General features: G+C 49.1%; 1 protein-coding gene across 1 annotated transcript in view; it reads left to right on the top strand.

Annotated features, from left to right (window-relative positions):
* The window catches only part of LOC146198168 (integrin alpha-PS1-like), a 111160-nt gene that overhangs the window by 53871 nt on the left and 35267 nt on the right, over positions 1-22022 (top strand). The window contains exon 2 of the mRNA XM_084593522.1: positions 19089-19219. Coding sequence (XP_084449648.1) covers positions 19089-19219 — 131 coding nt within the window. The remainder of the gene's footprint in view (positions 1-19088; positions 19220-22022) is intronic.

Here is a 22022-nt window from a genome sequence, read left to right as displayed (position 1 = left end):
CATTCTGTTTAGTGCACTAGAACAATTGTTGCGTGCACTGATCGCCCCAAACACAAAAAATATACACTGAGGCCCCCCCTTCGCTCCTTTTTTTTTTTTTTTTTTTTTCTGTTCGGAGATATATCGACGGGGACGAGCGCGAGAAATAATTTATTTGGCAAACATCTTTAACAAACGCCATTACAGTTGACCTACACTTCAGACTGTAGGCAGCCCTCTATAAACTCATTCTGATCTCCGTTACGGCTTTCAACAACTGACACGAAACCAAGCAACGTGCGCCCGCGTTACCTCTGAAACCTGCGGAGCGCCGCAGGCGCCGCTGATCCCCTAACTACCGTGCCCCACACCGCGCTTAACGGTTCGTACGCGCGCATCGATTCTGCGTTCTGTGCTGCCATCTGTCATGCAGTGTCGGAACACATCAACAGCACATGGAGATCACGCCGCAGCTCCGGCTCGGTGACAGTAGGGAGCCGCCGCGGCGAAACATGTAGGCTGTGTAGGCTCCCTAGATGACAGAGTGAGCTAGCGCTCCTGGCGGCCTTGCTTGCAAACAAGAGGCTGCTTAGATTTGCAAACTTTTTTTCAAATTGTTTTTCTTTTTCCGAATAAAGGAGAGATAAGGGGGGGGGGGGGGGGAGGGGTCTTAGAATCGAGGTGTGCTTGCATTCGCAAAAATAGAGTATAAAGTTAACATCTTGCTACAGAGGTGAAACATACTGCACACAGACATTCGCGTTTTATTTTGGCCTGATTTTACCAACTCCTGTCCTTGTCGGCGCATCTCTATTAAAAAAAGATAAAATTAAGGGAACCAGAAGAGGAAGGGGGGGGGGGGGGGAGGGGGGGAGCGCAGCGCTCTGGTGGCGATACAATAAAGATGTTTTGTCCTCCTCCTCCTCCTCCAGCGGTACTCAGCGTCGTCTCCCATAGCGCATGTCGCTGTTCCAATCCACCGTTGCAAAGTGTGCTCAAACTGCTCTTTTGGAGGGGTTGCCGTTAATTAACCCTTCCGCGTGCTCTGCTGCGTCTCCTCAGCCGGCCTACAGTCGTCTGCCGCCAGTGTCTGTCGAGTCCGCCGCGTCGCCACCGCCCACGAGTCCCTGCGTTATTTCGCTCTTGCAGTGCAGCGCAGTGCATGATTCCCTGCGAGCGCACTCTGAGCGGGCTCCTTATTCCGGAGGCTGTCCTCCTATCACATGCCGGAGGTGCGCGCTTTGGCTCTGCATGCTTACTCCAGCGGCGTGCCTGCATTTTGTTAGCCCGAAGTGGTGCTCCCTGACCAGGCACTGCCGAGTGCCTCTACGTAAGACCACACCGCTCCCAGATATGCCTATTTTTGGAGGTCGGCCGATATGCCGTACGAAGGCGTCGTTACGCTCTGTCTATCGTATCGCCCTGCTTCGTTTTGGCGGCGTGCATGGTGGCTATGCCCTAGCGGCGCTCAACGTCGACCTCTTGGCGCAGGTCGCTGTTCTGGTCCACTCATGTTCAGTCGCGCCTGCCGTGCCCGGCGGTCTCCCTAGTGATCGGCAGCATTTGTCAGGACGCAGGCACAGCGGCCAAAGCTAGAGAAGATAAAAAAAATTTGCTGCACCAGCTGACGAAGAATGTGGAAACGACCGGTTGCGGTTTTGGAGGGCACGTCACACGCGGTAGTTTCACTGTAGTACATGTCTTCACTGCTGAATATGATTCTTTTTGCGCCGTCTTCTGTTACGCACAGCCAGCTAGCAGGCGACGACGACGCTCATCACCCTGCGGACCTGCTTTGTTTGCTCCGAGTAGTGCAGGAAAGCTGACACAATAGATGTGCCGGAGTACAGCAGCATGACGTCCTGCTTGCATTTTTTTCGCGGTTCGGTTCTTTATCCGATCGAAGGTGAACCACATGTGCCCGATCAATTGCCTCTCTCTTTGGTTATTTCTGCTGCAGAAACGAAAAATTCATATCGTTTGCCCGGCGGAATCGTCATTCGGAAAAAATAAAAGCGGAACAATGTGCTTTGCTATTTTCGGAATGCCAAGCTTTGTCGACGTCCTTTGCGCTAAACTTGGATTCTATTTTCTGTGGCGCGGAGCCAACGGTGTGTGGCGGTTCTTCTGATAGCCTGGATTACACGCATCAGAACAACCATTTGTTTTCCACTTCCGTGACCGCCAGGTAGCTACGTACTATGCCAAATGTTTTACTACTACTATTACTATACTACTACTACTACTGCGCCTCTTTCCCCTTCTCCTTCAGAGCGTTGCTCAGTTCAGTTCAGGCGTTCAGTCGTGTCCGACTCTTCGTGACCCTATGGACCATGTCACGCCACGCTTTTCGGTCTCTCACTATCTTCTTAACATCACGTAGCTTCATCTGCAATGCCTCGAGAATGCCATCTAACCATCGCGTTCGCTGCCTACCCCTTCTCCGGCGACCCTCAACCTTTCCCAACATCAAATCTTTCTCCAGCGACTCCTCTCTTCTCATCAGATGACCAAAGTAGCTGAGCTTTAACTTTAGAATTTGACCCTCCAATGAGCAGTCAGGGTTTATGGTCGACAGTATCGACTGATTTGATCTTCTGGCAGTCCAAGGAACTCTTAAGAGTCTTCGCCAGCACCACAATTCAATCGCGTCAATTCTTCGGCGGTCAGCCTTTTTCACAGTCCAACTCTCGCATCCATACATCACAACTGGAAAGACCATAGCACGGGTTATACGGATCTTGGTTGGCAGACTTATGTCTCTGCTCTTTACTAGGCGGTCAAGGCTAACCATTGCTCTCTTTCCCAGAAGCAGGCGTCTCCTAATTTCATGGCTGCAGTCTCCTTCCGAGGTAATCTTGGCGCCCAAGAACAGAAAATCTGTCACAGCTTCCACTTCTTGTCCATTGATGCTCCAGGACTTGATAGGGCAAGACGCCATGATCTTTGTCTTTTTGATGTTCAGTTTAAGCCCAAACTTCTCACTCTCTTCTTGTACGCGCATCAGAAGTCTCTTGAGTTCCACTTCACTTTCTGCCATTAAAGTGGTATCATCCGCATATCTAAGGTTGTTGATACGTTTTCCAGCAATCTTCACTCCAGCTGAAGACTCGTCCAGACCGGCCTTCCTCATGATGCACTCTGCATATAGGTTAAATAGGCAGGGCGACAGTATGCAGCCTTGCCTCACCCCTTTCTCAATCGGAAACCAATCAGTAAGACCATGCCCAGTTCTGACTGTGGCCTCTTGCCCTTCATAAAGGTTCCTGAGGAGACAGATGAGGTGAATTGGAACTCCCATCTCTTGGAGAGCTTGCCACAATCTGCTGTGATCTACGCAGTCAAACGCTTTCGGATAATCAATAAAGCAGAAGTAGATGGGTTTCTGGAACTCTCTGAGCGTTGCTAGGGTTAATCTATTAAGTCAGCTTGCATTACACCGACAGCTACTAAACAAAGCGCGTGCTAAATATCCTACATGCAATAACTGTCATGTAAATCCGAAAATGTAAACTTCGAGAGAACACGGCGCGCTTCGATGTGCGCGGTCCACGGCGGAAACCACGGAATCTACTCGCGGAATGGCTTTCCCTCCCGCCTCTAGTTTTTTTCTTGGTAGATGTTTAAATTTGAAGACATAGAAAATAAAACAAACAAAAAAAAAAACCAATGACAAAAGCAGGCATTCGGGATGCTAAATCGAACAACTTCGCAGTAGACGCAGGGAAGAACCGCCGTGTCCGGGACTGTTTTCAGTGTAGGAAGAGCTCCGCGCCGGCAGCCACTCTGCTTGCTTTTTCACTAGAAATAGCCTCACTCTCGGCTCAGCGAGAAGCCCTATTTCAGAACGGAAAGTGCAGCGGCAGCGGGGGTGCAGAGAAGCTCAGAAGAAGGGCACAGAAAAAAGAGGGAAGACAGTGCTCAAGCATCGACGAGCAGCGGCGGATGATGTCGATGAAAGAGGCGAAAAGAAAGCGGGACGAGCACATGTCACTGTCGGCCGATCGCTTTTGCGATGCCCGGAGCAAAGTGCTCTTCGTATTTCGCCGTTTGCGGCATGTACGGTGTACCGCGTCCCCTTTCATCCGGGTGCACCTTGTTTCCACTAAAAGGGTGCAGCGTTTTACAGGCTGCAGCGCTGATGAGCGTGTAGCAGCTGTACTAATCGACAACATAGTTTTTTCGCTTGCCCTTGGAGTTTACTGTCGGCAGCAGCCGACGAGTACGAGACGCTTTGTTTCCCGACCAATCGGGAAAGCTTGCTTGCGTGACGTCAGCTTTGTGAATACAGCTGCCGACTGACGAAGTTTAGCTTCTAAGGCACTGCACAGTTGTGGGCCTTACCTCTACACCTCTCGGTTCTTGAGCCCAGCAGGTATACACAGTCATCGAGAAAGGCTACAAGAAGGTCCGAAGAAAGAAGGCCCGTGTTTACCTTGCAGCCTTCGGCCTCTGCCTCGGTGCTCTTCCAACAAAGGGAGGAAATTGGTGATGACTCCATACTTCGCTGTTTTTTTTTTCTTTTTTCCTCCTTCCCAAGCTCTATTCTGTATCTTACTTTCCTTCCCAAGCTTCTTTGTTCTCGCTCTCGGCGGAGTCAGCCGCGCGGTGATCGATTGATCGCGCGCGGCTTGCTCGTTAGCGAGTCTCGTGCCAAGGAAGCCGAGCTCGTTCCGCGTCGCCCTCTGAGGAGCCCCTTATGCGGCGCGAGTCGCCTTGGCGTTACGATGTCGAGGCGAGATTTTAGCTTGTTTCTTTTACTTCTGCTTTTTTAGCGATTCGCACATCCGGCGAGGGTGCGTTATGATATTGAGCGTGAGTCGACCATTAAATAGACGCTTTAACGCCATTGCAGTTAGTTTTCAATTTTTCAATTCGATCTTGATCTCATAAGGTCGAAAGATGGAAGGCTTGCTTGTCGGGGGGGCGTAGTAGACGTTGTGCAATCTTGATGGTACTTTAATGGTGTACTTTTATGGTACTCTTTTTGATGATGGTGGTCTCCTCAAATTTACGGTGTTGTTCTTAGTACGAAATGTATTTCTGCTGATCACTATTGTGACTTACGGTACGCGGTTTATACTCCAGTTAGACGCTATAGTAAGCATATGTAGGGAAAATTACGAGCTTGGTTACGAGTGCATACCAATAAGGTATCTAACAATCACTCACACGAAATGAACTGTAGAAGCCTTTTTCTTTTTTTTTTTTGGCGTTGATCAGTGTAAAATAGTAATGTACTTGTGGAGATAATTGTACAGAATAGAATAAGAAACAACCACATGCCCCCTTGGTGTAATTAGTCACGATGTGAGTTCGCGCCCCGCCGCGGTGGTGCAGTGGTAGGACGCCGGACCACTGCTCCGGAGTACTCGGGTTCGATCCCGACCGCCGGCCGCTGCGTTTCGATGGAGGCGAAGCGAAGTGGCGTCCGTGTGCTGTGCGATGTCAGTTGCTGTTGTTGTGGCAGTAGGAAGAAGGAAAAGAAAATGTATGGGCCTGCTACTGGCTCTGTAGCTGGGCCACCTCCTCTGCCTCATGCGGACTGAAGAGATAATAGAGTAGAAAGAAAAGGAAGAGGGACGGAAAAACGCACGCCGCAACAGCCGTCGTTCACCACCGAAGCTGTGGCGGATGCAATGACGGCCTGCAACAGATAAAATACGGTGGCAGGCTAACCCCCGCCGCAAGCGGCGGTGACCTACCACCTGTCCCAGCCCCATCAGGGCCAGGATCAGCCACCCTTCACCACCTCTCCCCCTCCGATGTCAGTGCATGTTAAAGATCCCCAGGTGGTCGAAATTACTCTAGAGCCCTCCACTATGGCACCCTTTCTTTTTTTTTCCGCTTCCTCTCCCATCTTCCTCCCTTCCCTTACGACGCGGTTCAGGTGTCCACGGAACAAGTATGACAGATACTGCGCCTTTCCTTCCCTGTGAACCAATTAATATTATTATATTGTTACTTTTCTGACGAACAATCTGGTGGCTCTACACCACACATGGGTAGGCATCTACTGCTATCCGCGAAAGCTTTGCTTACCGCTTACCTTGGCGTCCGGATGAATATCGAGTAAGAAATCTAGCCAAGGGCGCGTTACCATTTTACACTTATATATTCTCGAAGAAGTCCACGCTGTCACCACTTTTGATTGGTTTGGTTTGGTTTGTGGAGTTTAATGTCCCAAAGCGACTCAGGCTATGAGAGACGCCGTAGTGGAGGGCTCCGGAGTAATTTCGACCACCTGGGGATCTTTAACGTGCACTGACATTGCACTGCACACGGACGCCACTCCGTTTCGCCCCCATGTCATTGCTGTGTCTTCTTATATGTAGTTAGTCCTCGCTTCGCTACTAATTGCATCTGTTAGTCGTAACGGTGTGTGTTAGATGTGTTTGGTGTCACTTGAAATGCCACTGGTGTTTTGCTGATATCGTTTGTCGCGTTTCTTTGCCGTTCTGAGCTCGGATGATTGTTTTGGAAGTATATATATTGTTACGGGGTAGTTCAGCTTGTAGCAGAGGGCGGACACCGAAGACAAGGCTTTCCAACGGACGTTCTCTGTAGGCACCAGCCGACGCTGTAGAACGTCGTCTTCTCTCCAAAACTCACGAGAGTCTTCTTCTTCTTTCCTTATGCGTATGCGTTCTTCTTTCCTTATGCGTTGCACCGCCGAATGTGACAATATGTTCATCCATCTCGCTCGGATATATATGCTCATCCATCTCGTCATTTGTCCTCGTCTTTCTGCGCTGGTTCTCGAGCTCTGAAAATAACCAGCTATAGACGAAACCACAGTTCTAATTTCGAACGTATGGCGGCATCAGGATTCAGCCATCTGTTATCGTGTCAGTGTGAGCGAACCTCCATTTATGATGAGTTGCGGATGCCCCTATATCATCCGTCTGTTGCCTCGTGTGCGTCGAGAACTTACGCAAGCTGTTTGTGGTATACCGTCGCCTGACGGGCAATACTGACTAGTCCATGCTATCAGATGATTGTGTGAACAAGGGACTGAGAAGACATCAGGCCACTTTACTACATTGAATTCGCGCGGGCTCTGCTCGTACTCCTGCCTGAATCCATAAGACGGACATGGCATCGTCTCCGCTATGTTCTGTATGTGGTGTGCGCTGGGATATATAGAACATTATATTATGTGCTGTGCAGAGTACAACGCGGTAAGATGTGTGATGCTGGCTTCCTTCAAGAAGACAGGAGCCCTATCACAGTGCACTTCAGGACATTGTCTACCCGAGTGGAAACCAGACTTGCAGAAGGGAGGCTTCACGCCTTCTTTTAGAATTTCTGCAAGACACTAACTCTAGATGGTGACAGCTGGAATGGACTGTGTTTTACTGTACGTGAATGTGTGCACAGATGATTACTTCTGGAGTGGACCATGTTATACTGTGAGTGAATGTGTGCATATAGATGATAACTGCTGGAGTGGAATATGTACTGTTATAAGTTACTGGTGCGTAGTGGGGCAGATTTCACAAATATTAGGATTTTTTAACGCAGTGACGCTACGGTGGAGCAATTGCCTGTAGAATAGGCCAATCCCACCTGTAGCATACAACAACTCAACTCTGCTACATTGTCCAAGTACAACTGCGCGCCTTAATTTGCAGCACTGTCCGCGGTCACTCAGAGCCGTTGGCTGTCCGCACTAGTCGCCATATTTGACTCGGAGTGCGCGCGCTGTTGCAACCCGAAGTCAGTGGGCGGCGGCGCGAAGTTGGTGCGTTGCTTTCGCTACAGTTTAGGCGAACGCGTCCTTGGGGGTTCCTGAGTGGTGAAAGGACTCGCATGTTCGACCGCTTCCGGCGGCGGCGCTAAATGTGATCTTTTTACGCGCCGCTTGAGGACGTTTCAGATCGGGGGCACACAGTGTTGGGAATCTCCAAAGCATTTGCTTAATTTACGCGAAGGGGATTGACATGAATTCCTGCAGACAGGTGGGCGCGGCTACTGACCGCACTCGAGAGGCAGCGCTTATCACTGGCGTCTTGCGAGCCGCCTCCTGTGTGCCGCCCGGGTTGCTGCAACAGTGGCGCGTACCCCGCAGTCGTGGGGAGCGTGAGCGGTGACGAGTGGGCCGAGGAATTTGGTCGTACTGGGGTGGTTACGAGCGCGACATGCAAGGGCAACCCGCGCGCGGACCTCCCACCATGCTCGACCCGCGCCCTGTCGCCGACACTTAACCTGCACTCAGAATGCCGCGTGGTTCGATGAGCGTACGACGAGATGCGCGAGACTTCCTTGTACGCAGCTATCTTAGCCGGCGGTTATCCTACCCTCTTCGAGAGGCCTCGTGTATGAGGGGTAGCAAAACGCTGCTCGTATCACTAGGGCGAGCGTTTTGCTCTGTGCCCACGTGTGCGTGCAGCCGATGCCACTTAAGTTAAGTTAAATTGGTTCACAGGAAGGGAAAGGCGCAGTAACTGTCACACTTGCTCTGTGGACACCCGAACCGCGCCGTAAGGGAAGGAAGGAAGGTGGGAATGAAAGTGGAAAGAGAGAAAGAGGTGCTGTAGTGGAGGGCTACGGAGTAATTTCGACCACCTGGGGATCTTTAACGTGCGCTGACATCGCACAGCACACGGACGCCACTTCGTTTCGCCTCCATCGAAACGCAGCCGCCGCGGTCGGGTTCGAACCCGGGAACTCCGGCACAGTAGTCGGGCGTCTTACCACTGCACCACCCCGGCGGGGCACCGATGCCACTGTCGTGTACTTATCGTGCTGAACTAGTGTTGAGCCTGTGCGACTGAAACACCTATATTGCAGTGATGCTGTTTTGAAGGTTTCTAGTCTGAACACAGTAGTGGCGTGGTTACGTGGCAGTCCGTGCCTCGCGCTAACCCCCCCCCCCCCCCCCACACACACACACACGCACACGCACACCATTACACGTGGCCGGCAGATGCAAAAATCGCAAAAAGTCACATTACCTCGGGATAGTCACCTAAAATATTCTGTGCGTCACTAGCCGTCGTATTTGCGTTCTTTTTGTCGGTGTCAAGTAGGCGAAACACACCCTCCCCCTAGAACCAGCGAACTTTTCTCAAAATGGAAAAATAAAACGGGCAAGCAAGGCGGGAGGGTGAGGATGCAGTGGTAGGGAAGCACATGGGACAGTGATGCATTGTCCGTTCGTAGTGTTCTTGCTTTTGAGCTTGCTTTTGTACTTCTTGCGTTGCGAACAATGGTGCCACTTTTGATTTTTCCTTTTCTGGCCTACGAGTCAGTAGCCTTGAAATATGAATGGCAAAAGAATAAGGCGACGAGTTTGACATTTCAATCGATGAGACACAAAGAGAAGCGATACGGAAACCGCTTTTATGGGCCAATAACCGTTGCAAAGGAGGTGGGAAATGGGGCTTCTTTCTGTCGGACAAACATCATCCCTGCATGCCTGAGCTATCTGCTGAAACATTTGCATCCGGCCGCTTGAGTGACGTCCTACCTGTATCAAAGTCCATCAGTCATTTGCCTGTATATGCCACTGGGCAAGAAGAGTCGGGCCGATTTCCGGTCTAGCAGGTGGTTGTGATGCTTCCAATACAGTGTCTGTTTGCTGTCTGCCTTCTTTCTTAACATTCTTTTGAGGATAGCGTAGTATTTTACGTTAATTTAGTGCGCTATGTAAACTGTTTTTACTCAATAACGTAAATGTTCTATGTCGCATGCAGAATTAACCTGGCGTCGCCATCGTATGCGGCGTCTTTCGTGAAAGCCGAGGAACCTTAATGAATGGAACCTTAATGAAGCTAAAATTGGCGAAAAGGTTCCTGCAACGCAGACAAACAAGAACATCGGAAAATCGTTTGGGATTGATTAGGGGGCGGATATTTGAGGTCGAACCCCAACCCTTTGGAATTGCGAGACGGGCACGTCGTTGGTTCACGCCTGTTAGAAAGGTACGCAGTGAATGCGCTGTGGTCTTTGGCTGAGTGGCGGGTCTTAAAGACATATAATGATTTTAAGTGTAATTAAGAGTATGCTAATTAGGAGTTAGTAATTACGTACAAAGTGGCGTTGCCGTCGAAAGCAAATATTGTTGTGAATAAAATGAAAAAAGAAGAAATTGACGGTCTAATCCGTGCTACGCCAATCAAGTTCTCGAGACCGTAGTCCCATACGTGGAGTCTGGCTCTTGCACGCCACCCTAATAAAAGGATATCTGCTTCGCACCGACAACAATAAGAGCAGGAGCCTTCTCCGGTTCCTAACAGAAAATAATTTACACGGGGTTTTGTAATATGCCGTATGGCAAGCGTGCGTAATAAAAAAAAAAAATCGCCCACGACGAACACAGTGCAAAATTCCTCGCCGTGTAGCACGATTCCGCCCGCTGCAATGGTTCTTGGCGTCACTTCGAGTTTTTAGTCGTACAGAAATGATTATCTATAGAAGAGCAGCTCATCCTCCTCGCTTATCTCGTTGGCATCAACGCAGCGTCCCTCGGGTTCTCTGACTGCGTGACACGCTCATGGGGAGCAATATATCCGGCTTACCTAGCCGCGTGACCACGAAACGAACGCAGCCTGTTTTGCGAGCTACCGCGGCTTGCGCCGTTATAGTGTTCTAGAACACTATATCGCCGTTTTACGAGACGTCGGCATGCCGCTTGCGAATGGTTCCGTGGTGCTCGAAGCGGCTGTTATATCTGCGCGAGCGTGCATGTTCAGGCTGTGTTTGCCCATGACTGCGCTTCACCGCTGTGGAGCAGCAGTGGCGGAAGCGTTCCAACACAATTCACTTCTCGTTCACGGGCTTGGTTCTTGACGAAGGTTAGAGCACTTCGACGCGCCCGGTTTCTTTGTGTCAAGCTGAAGGTATCTACCATTCCCCGCATATATGCATCTCTTCTCGTGATCTATTCTTTGTCTGTTAGGGGCGATGGATGGCTGCACATTGTTCGTGTGTTCCTTGGGGGCTTTGTCGGCCGGCTGTGTAAACCTACTCTTGGTATCATGCATCTTGCAGAAACATGGATTCCTCACTATCGGGCATTCCCGGCATAATGCGGGCCATCTGGTAAAGCTGCGTTTAGCAGCATTACGTCTGGTGATTAAGTTGCCAGGATACGCTCGCGTTTCTGCTTGGCCCTCAGTGTGCGTGTTGAGAGGATCTCATGCAGTTCACGGACGGATACTGATCAATGACATCGTGTCCCACTGCGGGGCTCTTGCATGCGGACGCGTCTTGCTGCCGCGCACTTCGACCCCACGGTGTTATGCCGCAGAGTCGGGGGCGTGCCTTTATCTGGCAACGTGCTGCCGCTCCTTGGCAAACATTGTAAGTGCTCCACTCGATAAGGCTCCCAAGGAGGCGATAAGGAGACGATGAGAGTCTCCAACGGCTCTGCGCACGGACGGTTGCAGTTCCTCGGACCATTTCTACGAGCGAATCCGCAAGCGATGGAAATGCAATGATCATCCAGTGCGAGAACACACGTTCGAGTGCCTTGCGGAACAGAGGTGTAAGAGGGAGAATAGTGAACAAGCATTTAAAAGCTGTGCTCGATGTGTTCGAAGTGGGCTCTTCCCTGAACTTCCCGGGAGCATTGACTTCGAACGAGCGTGTATAATTACTGGCGAATCCCACCAAAGGCAACGAACTGGGATGAGGATTTTAGGAACCTGTGTGGCTTTTTCTTATCAGCCGCATGGCTGCATGTGGTGAGATGTGCAAAAATGATAATTATTCTATTCAAACTAAGACAGGACTAAAAAGTTGCTACTGATCGTGCAGTGTATATTAGTAGGCGAGCACGTTAGGTCGCTGACGGCAGAGAGATACATTGTTGGGATCCTGGCGTGATTTATTTTCGACCATTGGCTGCGGCGCGAGGTTCTAAATAAAGGGCGAGGGGGATGTTGCAACTCCTCTGGATGAGAATGGGCGCGGCACTCGTTTAGCGATGCTGCTTCGATCGGCCATGATCCCCGGTTGGCTCCGCTCCACGGATGCTCCGACACTGAGGCGGCCATCCTGGCAGACAACGCGGCGCTGCTCAGCGACAGTTCTGTTGTTCGAAGCAGGCGTAGTGCTCTAATCGTACCACTTGCGACCGTCCCGCTTTAACTCATGTGGCCAGTCCTTGTAGATAGCTGCCCAATAAACTTGGCTGTCAGGTGCAGAGCGGAGTAGCCGGCAAATTTGCAACACTCAGCCAATATTTTGTGCATCTCTCATGGTCTCCTGTGTCAACATCGCGTTCGCGTTACTTTTTCTGCTGGTGCAGCGTGGTATAAGCATAGAGAAAGAGATATAAGCACGATGTGCAGCGTTGGGCGTTTATCCTCCTTCTGGACGCAGCACGTTTTGTCCTGTGAATGGAGACGCACGTACGGGACGAGCAGTGTGAAGGGAAGCTCAGTTGCGGCGAATTTGGTCAATGACGAAACGTTCAGCACGTCAACTGGAGCATAAAAGTGAAAAATAAGGTAACTGAATTAACTGCTGTTCCTATGTCCCGCCGCCGTACCTGTGTTTTCTGTGTATGCGGCAGCGAAACGAAATAGCCAACGCTGGTTCGCAGGCAACGTGCAAGTGCTTAACGCGCACAGCTCTAAATGTTAACTATTTTTTTTTTCTTTTAATTGAGGCCATGTGCAGGTCTGCGGAACGCATTGACGCGCAGTAAGAAGTGAGAACCAGCGGTCGCTTCCAAACTAGTGGGAACCGGATCTCGCTCGTCCGGTCGCCTGTCTTGTTTTATGAGTAAAATTTATGATAAATTCAAAATAATGTCTGTAATCGCGTTACATTGCATTGTATTCGATCTCCGTCTTTCTTGTAATTGTTTTCTTTTTTCTTAAATCTGTACCTTTTTTATGTGATTTACATTTGGTCCCTAGACCAGATATTTCAAGAAAATTTCGGTTTGAACTCGGTGAAGGTTTCTGACGCCGCGAGCGACTGCTGTTTCATATTGGCGGCAAGAAGGACGACATAAACCGGCGTGACACATGCGGTGAGGCTTTGTCGGAACATGTTCTGAATGCACTGTGGATGTAACGGACCCGAGCCCTGTGTTCGTGCGGGGCGACTTTTGCGCGCGCCGACTGGCCGTGTTCGCGGGAAAGGGGGAAATGCCTGCGGGCCGAGAGACGTCCGCCGCCTGACCTGGTCATCCCGCGGGAGGCCGGGCAGTCCGTGGAAAGGGCGTGTCTGCCCCGATTTAGCCAGCGCGGAATTTCGGCCCTAGCTGGAGCTGCCCTGCGTCCAAAATAAACGCCGTCGCTTGCGCGGATACTGTGCCTGTTTATCGCTGCTGCTATATAAGCCGCTGCCCGCGTGTGCTAGCGGGCCCGTGACAGCCGATCACTGCTTGCATCTATCCCTCCTCTCTGCCTCCTCTCACTCGGCTGCCCGCACCTATGCACGTTGCATGCGGGCCACACGAGTCCCCCCCCCCCCCCCCCCCCCCCTCCTTCCCTCATATTCATCAACGACCACGCGCCTTTGTCCAGTACCCGTACGTGTCATGTACACTGCGCAGACACTCGACAGTTTGCGGGTTACCGGGGATGAGCTGTGTCTAGTTGCTCCTACGCCACGACGCTGGTTCCCTGTAGTGAGGCATGATGGCTGTCGTTGTGCTCCATGTGCCTCTTCCTCCGCAAGATGGAAAGGCAAAACTTAGAGCGACAGGGTTGCTCCGCGCGGCTGTTCGCCGGTTATTGCCGAATGGCTCGAAAATATTTTGAAGGAGCTGTTATGGTACAGTCATGAGCAATATGAGAAAGAACAAACATTTTGCACAAAATTGCGAACATTATCGTATTTTTCTATGAAATATGATGGCGACCTACGGATATTATCCATCCAAAGAAAAAGTCTTTAAAAAAATTGCCGACGATTACGTTACTTCCTAATGCGAAATTTGAGCGCAGCTCATCAGCTTTTTCACCTTTTCGATAGTCTGAGGCAAATATTTCGAGCAAGACACGTATGTACTATTACAGACAACTTCTTTTATTTTTTCACACGTATTCCTTCAAGAAACACTCCACTAACAGTTCTTGGCTGTCATGAAAGAAGCTTTGAAAGAAGAGAGCAATTCCGGAGGTTGCGGGAGGCAGCGCGTAGGCCCGTAGGAACGTTGCGCGACGAACAGCTGGCAGCGACTAACTGATGCCGCTGACGCCGCTAGCGAGTGAAGAGAACGTGACTCTGCGTTTCGGCTTGAGGTACACGCACCGTGATCCGCTGATAGCGATCCGGCGTTTCAGCAACCGGAGAGCACCTCGCCGCCATGTAGGAAGAGCAGGGAGGTGGGGGGGGGGGGGGGTATAAGCAGCGGCGAACGGGGGAGTGCGCGCAGCAATCGGATAACACGCGCGGTCGGTGTCACGCAGGAAGAGGGGTACTGAGCTGGAAGGCTGAAAGGGGGCGGAGCTGGTTACGAGGCCGACGCCGACGCGAAACCCAGGAACAGGCGCCAAAGAGCTGCGCTCTAAAAACTAAATAAATTGTTCTTGTCAAACATTATTATAGAGTAATCAATAAATGAATGCTCAAACTTTGTTATAGCTCATATTGCTCATGACTTGTACATATTGCGATGAAGAGTGTGTGCGTGGTCGTTGCCGAACAAGGAAGCGAGAACAGCGTAGAACTCTCGCTGCGCATGACAGCGATATCTCGTCGACGTGCGAACGCGGTTAAAACCCGCTCCGCCCATGCGAACAGCTTTCACTGAATAGCAGGAAGGAGCAGCGAGTTCGTATACGGCATGATGTCTACTACATTCAGTGGAGAAAGGGTTGGGATCGAAAATGTCCGGGTTAGGGTCACGAAGGAAGAAACGAACGAATAGGGTGAAAGATCAGAAGTGGTGCCGTCGTTTACGCACTGCCGCGCACACTTTCGCGTGGTAACGTTTTGCATATATAAGGCGATGCCTACTGACACCTCCTAAGAACGCTAAGCCCGACGCAGTTTTGACGACGGAAGTGTATGAGTAACATGTTGGGATGAAGTCATCAAATTGTCAAGCGGGAAAACAAAAATATGGCTTAGCTTTTACAGAGAAGTATTTAATATTTCTTTCTCAACATATCTTGTCCCAATATGCTTGCTCAAACAGTTGCATATGTTGCTGATCGACCTTGCGACTAAGCTGGTGACTGCCGATGTTTTTGAGAGCGTTGTGCGGGTGGGAAACCAGCCTCGCTGCGAGGGACGCCTTCCGGGATCGCCATACTGGGTCTTGACTTTGGTGTGCTCCGCACCTCATCGATGTGGGCGGAAACTGGGCGGCAGACGGTTCTCCCGGCAGCGTGTTGTTCTGACGTAGCACGGTGCGTCACAGCGGAAGGCTGAGTCGGTGCTTCTGGTCAGAATAAAAGGGCTCAGCTCAGCGCTTCCTGTCTCTGCTCGCCTCCAACCCCATGTTGTTCATAGGCGGTGAAAGAGTTCACCAGATCGTAATTATAACAAAATCTTGGACGTACGTGATAGATAATGATGGCAAATTGGTCACTGTTTTTGTTACTGTTATTACTGCCTATTACAGAGGCAATGCAATGGAATTCGCAAGAGATGCGAGCGGCGTCTTGCTAGCAATTCATACGGGCGCGCGCGTCGTCTTGTTTCACCCTGCAGTCACGCATATGTAGCACGCCCTGTCATTCGTACCGCACCTGTGTGCCCTAACAGCGAAATATCTTGCTGCTTTGTTTGTCGCCTGCTTAACTAGATGAAAGTAGGTTAGTCCATGCTCAAAACAACCCGCCCGCGGTAGCTTAGTGGTTAAGACACTAGGCTGCTGAGTGGGGACGTGGGTTCAGACCCTGCAGCGATGGCCGTAATGTCGGTGAATTTTAAAGGCCCGAGATAATCGAAAGAAGCAAGACAGCACTGCGTTTTTTATCATTTTTTTCCCCACAATTAAACTACGCCAAGTGACCCGAGCTCCCTCCTCAATTCCATCGCAGTTAAGTATGCAACGCGTGCTCCGCGTGCCAGTCTTGAAGCTTGACAAACAGGAGTATATTAGACTGAGGTCTGTCCGACCGTGGCAGGTGCCGACATACGTGCTCTCTTGATATATATCAAGGGACCAGTCATATGACATGGCGGAAGTTGATTAGGAATGGGAAGGAATTCACGGTCGCGCATAATAAAGGAAATATGGCGCCTGTAAGTAGGTCAGAGTGGTGACTCCATTTCCTTCTCGCAGAGAGAGAGAGTAAATGCAGCACGCTTGAAAAGTTGGCGCCGCGTCTGCCGTCTCCTTTCGGCGAGCATCTCCTCTCACACCGGGCATATGAGGAGAAGCGGACTTCGGCGGCGCACCCAAGTGCGCTGCTCGGCGCGCTAGCTGGATGAGCTTGGGAAATGTGCAATTTTCAATTTTGTTTCCCGCGAACTGGGCAAGAAAGAAAAAAAGAAAGATAATGTGAAAAAGAAATTGCCAGATCACCATCAAATGTGCCTGCTTCATCTGCGGACGCTGAACGTCGTGAAACCTGTCTGCGTCCCTTATACAGTCAGCGTGTAACACCGAAGAATGAGATTAAACACGCGCCGTTTGGTGTACGGGGTTTAACGTCCCAAAGCTACTTAGGCTATGAGAGACGCCGTAATGGAGGACTCCGGAGTAATTTCGACCACCTGGGGTTTTTTAACTTGCACTGACAACGCAGAGCACACGGGCGCCTTGCTTTTCGCCTCCAAAAAAGCTGTCGCCGCAGCCGGGATTCGATCCCGCATTCTCGGGCGCAGCAGTCGAGCTTTAACAACTGCACCACTGCGGTGAGGCATTTAAACACGCAATGTTTTAGTCTGCTACCAAAATGCAGGTTGGCTATCGGACGTATTGCATGACCCGTGTCGGCTGACGCATGAGAAATTTCGGAGAGGGGTACCGCGAGTGTTGCTGCCCCGGTGCACTCGCAGTGACATGGCCGGTGAATGTTCCGGTCTGTCTCGTGTTTCACATGAAGAATCTTCAAAAACTGCGGCTTGAGGTGTGCATTTTTCGCGCATGTCTTTTAGCGCAGTGTGTGTGTCTGCGAACGTCGCCTGCTGTTGCAGATGTTTTTGCGCTTGAACGCTAATCTTGCTCACTGCCCCACTGGCCCCTAGATCTTGCAGAAAAACAGTGCCCCGTTTGCATAGCTGTCTTTTGTGTTTCTGCGTTAACTTTTTGAGCGTGCATTCAATGTCTTCTAGCTTTCATCAACTTTAGAGCTGTCATCTTATGTTATCTTTGTTACGTTATCTGGGGCTTAGCGCCCCGAAGCGGTTCAGCCTGTTAGGTATGCGTACGCCATAGTGGGGAGTTCGGGTTATTTTTACCACTAGGGATTCTTTAACGTACACTAGCTGAGTGTACAGCGCATGAGCGCTTTTTATTTTGTTTGTTTGTTTGTTGCATTTCGCCTGCGTCGAAACGCGCGCCCGCGGCTCGCGTGCCTTGGCTCAGCACAGTTAAAAAATATATATAAATTATTGGACTCATTTGAGTCTCAACTGGTTGCAATGGGACTCACTCGGATTAATTAGGAATTGTCGTTTTAATTGAATAGTCCAATTGAACTCTCCAGTGTGTTCTGGTTGGAATTTACATTCGTGTTGGGTAAGATCCAATAAGAATTAAAAATTCCAGTCCAAATGGGTCTGATTGGCTCCATTTGGAATTCTCGTTCCATTAAAATGGACTCCCAGTTCCATTTGGACAGCGCAACTATACCAAATAGCTAGTAGTGCAAAGTCTAAGTAGGCCGGCCTCTATGCATAGCAATATCTGTAATATTGGTTATTCATGTTCATAATGTGTACTCAGTTAAATAAATATTTTCCAACTGGTGAGCCCAATTGGCCTTTCCAATTGCACCCAGATGACCTTATCCACCTGCACTCAATGTATCTATGTGAACATTCACATATTTGACAAACCTGAATATTCTTTTCAAATAGCTATCAGGAGCTTAACCTTCTAAATCGTATTCATCATTTTCGCTATCACTTTAGTCAAAATTAATTGAAATAATTTCACTCTTTGGCAAGCACCTGTGACCACACCGTGTTTGATAAGTGGTGTATATAAGCGGATGCAGAAGTTTGTTCACTGGGTGTCTATTAACCTTGGCTGCTAGTGTCTGACTGTTTCTTGTGTGTGGTGTATGCTTACCTGTTGGCTGTCATTTCCATCAAAGCATGTAGTTTTTGTATTTTAAACAGAACAAGTAAAAATGTAAATTGGGAGTTTTCCTTCTGCCCCATTTAGTATGTCCCACTGGATCGATCACATGCAGTTGGTCTGACCTATTATGTCCACTTGGATTCTCCCACAATACCATTCTCTTGTGGGCCTGACCTGCTGGATCCAATTGGTCTGTTCCATTGAACCCATTGTAGTTAATAGGCCTAACCTGAAATCTGCATGCAGCATATTTCTCTCAATGGGACTGACCTATTGGTTCAATGCAGCATATTTCTCTCAATGGGACTGACCTATTGGTTCAATTCGGATTGCCCTATTGAACTAGTTGCATACAGTGGGTCTGGCTTATTGACCACTATGGGTTAAGTGACTAAAAACATAGTTAAAAAATCCCAAAATGGTTTTAGCGGGAAAAGTTTGCTTTAATATTGCTTTTTCAATCTCTGAATCATGCAGGTACTGAATGCAAATGACTGTACATTGATTAGATGTTTGTTGACCTTGTGTTTTGAAAAATTTTTTTTTTTAACTATAAAAGCAGAGTGCGCCTTGAGAGCCCATTCCTTTCACTGTGCATCCTTTTTGAAAGTGGTGGTTGACTGCGATGTTTTTTCCAAGGCCTCGCATATCTTTACACCTGCCAGTCTATTTGCATGCATCATCAGCTTAGCTGTAGTATTCAACATCCAGATGATTTGTTTGTATGTATGTATGTATGTATGTATGTATGTATGTATGTATGTATGTATGTATGTATGTATGTATGTATGTATGTATGTATGTATGTATGTATGTATGTATGTATGTGCGTGTGCGTGTGCGTGTGTGCTTCAGAATTATGCAAAGAGAGCCTAATAATGCTAATTTCATTTTGTTGTTTTTGTTTGAGCTGACTTGTGTGACCTCCCCCTTTGTGCAGAGTGCTGGTCGGAGCACCTCGGGCCCAGACAAGCCAACCGGGCACAAACAGGTCTGGTGCTGTCTACAGGTGTCCAATCAGCACACGATACGACGACTGCACTCAGTTAAATGTTGAGACTGAGACCTATGGTGAGTGAAGGAAGAAACATATGCTGTTCACAGCAGAATGGTGCATAGAGTGCAGTGCAATCCTAAAGCAAAACTGTGCTAGCGAGTTTCACTTAGGGAACTCATCTTCACGCTTATGCTTTGCTGTGGCAGTACTTTCATGGCTCATAAATAAGCCTGGAATTGGGCGACTGCACGGAAAGAGTGAAAAGTGAAAAGAAGATGCACTGTTAAGAGAAAGTTGGTGAGAGAAAAAACATAAGAATGTAATATTTTAGTACGTAATGGGAGCAGGAAATTATCCTGTGCAAGTCAATTAAATCCCAGAATCGATAAACGGTGCTCTGCAAGAGAAATGCCATTAGTACTAAGGATATGGGGAAAACGCTGAGGGTGGCAGAAAATGAGAGAGTTGAAGTTTTATAGTATAGGGTGGCTACAGTTCAGTTCAGTTCAGGCGTTCAGTCGTGTCCGACTCTTCGTGACCCTATGGACCATGTCACGCCACGCTTTCCGGTCTCTCACTATCTTCTTAACATCACATAGCTTCATCTGCAATGCCTCGAGAATGCCATCTAACCATCGCGTTCGCTGCCTACCCCTTCTCCGGCGACCCTCAACCTTTCCCAACATCAAATCTTTCTCCAGCGACTCCTCTCTTCTCATCAGATGACCAAAGTAGCTGAGCTTTAACTTTAGAATTTGACCCTCCAATGAGCAGTCAGGGTTTATGGTCGACAATATCGACTGATTTGATCTTCTGGCAGTCCAAGGAACTCTTAAGAGTCTTCGCCAGCACCACAATTCAAACGCGTCAATTCTTCGACGGTCAGCCTTTTTCACAGTCCAACTCTCGCATCCATACATCACAACTGGAAAGACCATAGCACGGGTTATACGGATCTTGGTTGGCAGACTAATGTCTCTGCTCTTTACTAGGCGGTCAAGGCTAACCATTGCTCTCTTTCCCAGAAGCAGGCGTCTCCTAATTTCATGGCTGCAGTCTCCTTCCGAGGTAATCTTGGCGCCCAAGAACAGAAAATCTGTCAAAGCTTCCACTTCTTGTCCATTGATGCTCCAGGACTTGATAGGGCAAGACGCCATGATCTTCGTCTTTTTAATGTTCAGTTTAAGCCCAAACTTCTCACTCTCTTCTTGTACGCGCATCAGAAGTCTCTTGAGTTCCACTTCACTTTCTGCCATTAAAGTGGTATCATCCGCATATCTAAGGTTGTTGATACATTTTCCAGCAATCTTCACTCCAGCTGAAGACTCGTCCAGACCGGCCTTCCTCATGATGCACTCTGCATATAGGTTAAATAGGCAGGGCGACAGTATGCAGCCTTGCCTCACCCCTTTCTCAATCGGAAACCAATCAGTAAGACCATGCCCAGTTCTGACTGTGGCCTCTTGCCCTTCATAAAGGTTCCTAAGGAGACAGATGAGGTGAATTGGAACTCCCATCTCTTGGAGAGCTTGCCACAATCTGCTGTGATCTACGCAGTCAAACGCTTTCGCATAATCAATAAAGCAGAAGTAAATGGGTTTCTGGAACTCTCTTGCTTTTTCCATGATCCAGCGAAGGTTGGCAATTTGGTCTCTAGTTCCTCTGCCCTTGCGAAACCCAGCTTGCACGTCCGGAAGCTCCCGATCCACATACTGCTGCAGCCTACTTTGCAGGATTTTTAACATCACCTTGCTAGCATGCGAAATAAGCGCGATCGTGCGGTGGTTGGAACAATCTTTGGCACTGCCTTTCTTTGGAATGGGGATGTAAACTGACCTCCTCCAATCCTGTGGCCACTGCAGGGTTGTCCAAATCTTTTGACATAATGTATGCAGTGTGTTAACAGCGTCGTGGTTGAGGTTTTGAAGCAACTCAGCTGGAATACCATCAATTTCGCTAGCTTTGTTCTTAGCAAGGCTGGCTAAGGCCCATTCAACTTCACTCTTCAGGATGTCCGGCTCGAGATCAGTAATCACAACCGTCCTATGTTGGGTTTGCACATCCGGGTCCTTCTTGTACAGTTCTTCTGTGTATTCCTGCCACCTCTTCTTTATCTCTGAGGCTTCAGTGAGGTCCTTGCCTCGTTTGTCCTTTATCACGCCCAGCTTAGCACAGAAGCTTCCTTTGATATCTTTGATTGTCTTATACAGAGCTCTTGTGTTCCTTAATTGGCTGTTGTCCTCAACTGCTTGACACTGCATGTTCAGGAAGGCATTCTTATCTCTCCTTGCTATTTTCTGAAAATCCGCATTGAGAACCTTGTATCTTTCTCTTTCCCCCATACCTTTTGCCATCCTCCTTTCCTCAGCTATTTGCAAAGCCTCTTCAGATAACCAGTTTGCTTTTTTGCATTTCTTTTGCTTTGGAACTACCTTAGTAGCAACTTCTTGTATTATATCACGAACATCAGTCCACATCTCTTCGGGCTCTTTGTCTTCTAGATCTAATTCTTGAAATCGATTCCTCACTTCCACAGCATATTCTAATGGAATCTGATCCAGATCATACCTGAAAGGCCTTCTAGTTTTCTGCGTTTTCCTCAATCGAAGCTTAATTTTGGCAACAAGAAGCTGATGATCGGTGCCACAATCGGCCCCAGGCCTTGTTTTTACTGCTTGTATAGCGCTTCTCCATCTCTGCCGGCAAATAATATAATCGATCTGATTCCTGTACAGACCGTCCGGTGAAATCCATGTGTACAGGCGCCTCTTGTGCTGTTGAAAATGAGTATTAGCTATGGTCAGGTTGTTTTCTTGACAAAACTCTACTAGCCTCTGCCCAGCTTCATTTGGCTCACCAAGACCGAACTTGCCTGTA

The sequence above is a fragment of the Amblyomma maculatum genome, chromosome 2, assembly GCF_055883805.1.
Source record: "Amblyomma maculatum isolate TAMU_Amacu chromosome 2, ASM5588380v1, whole genome shotgun sequence".
Lineage (NCBI taxonomy): Eukaryota > Metazoa > Arthropoda > Arachnida > Ixodida > Ixodidae > Amblyomma > Amblyomma maculatum.
Note: the sequence above shows the minus strand (reverse complement) of the source record. Positions and strands in the feature narration are given on the sequence as shown.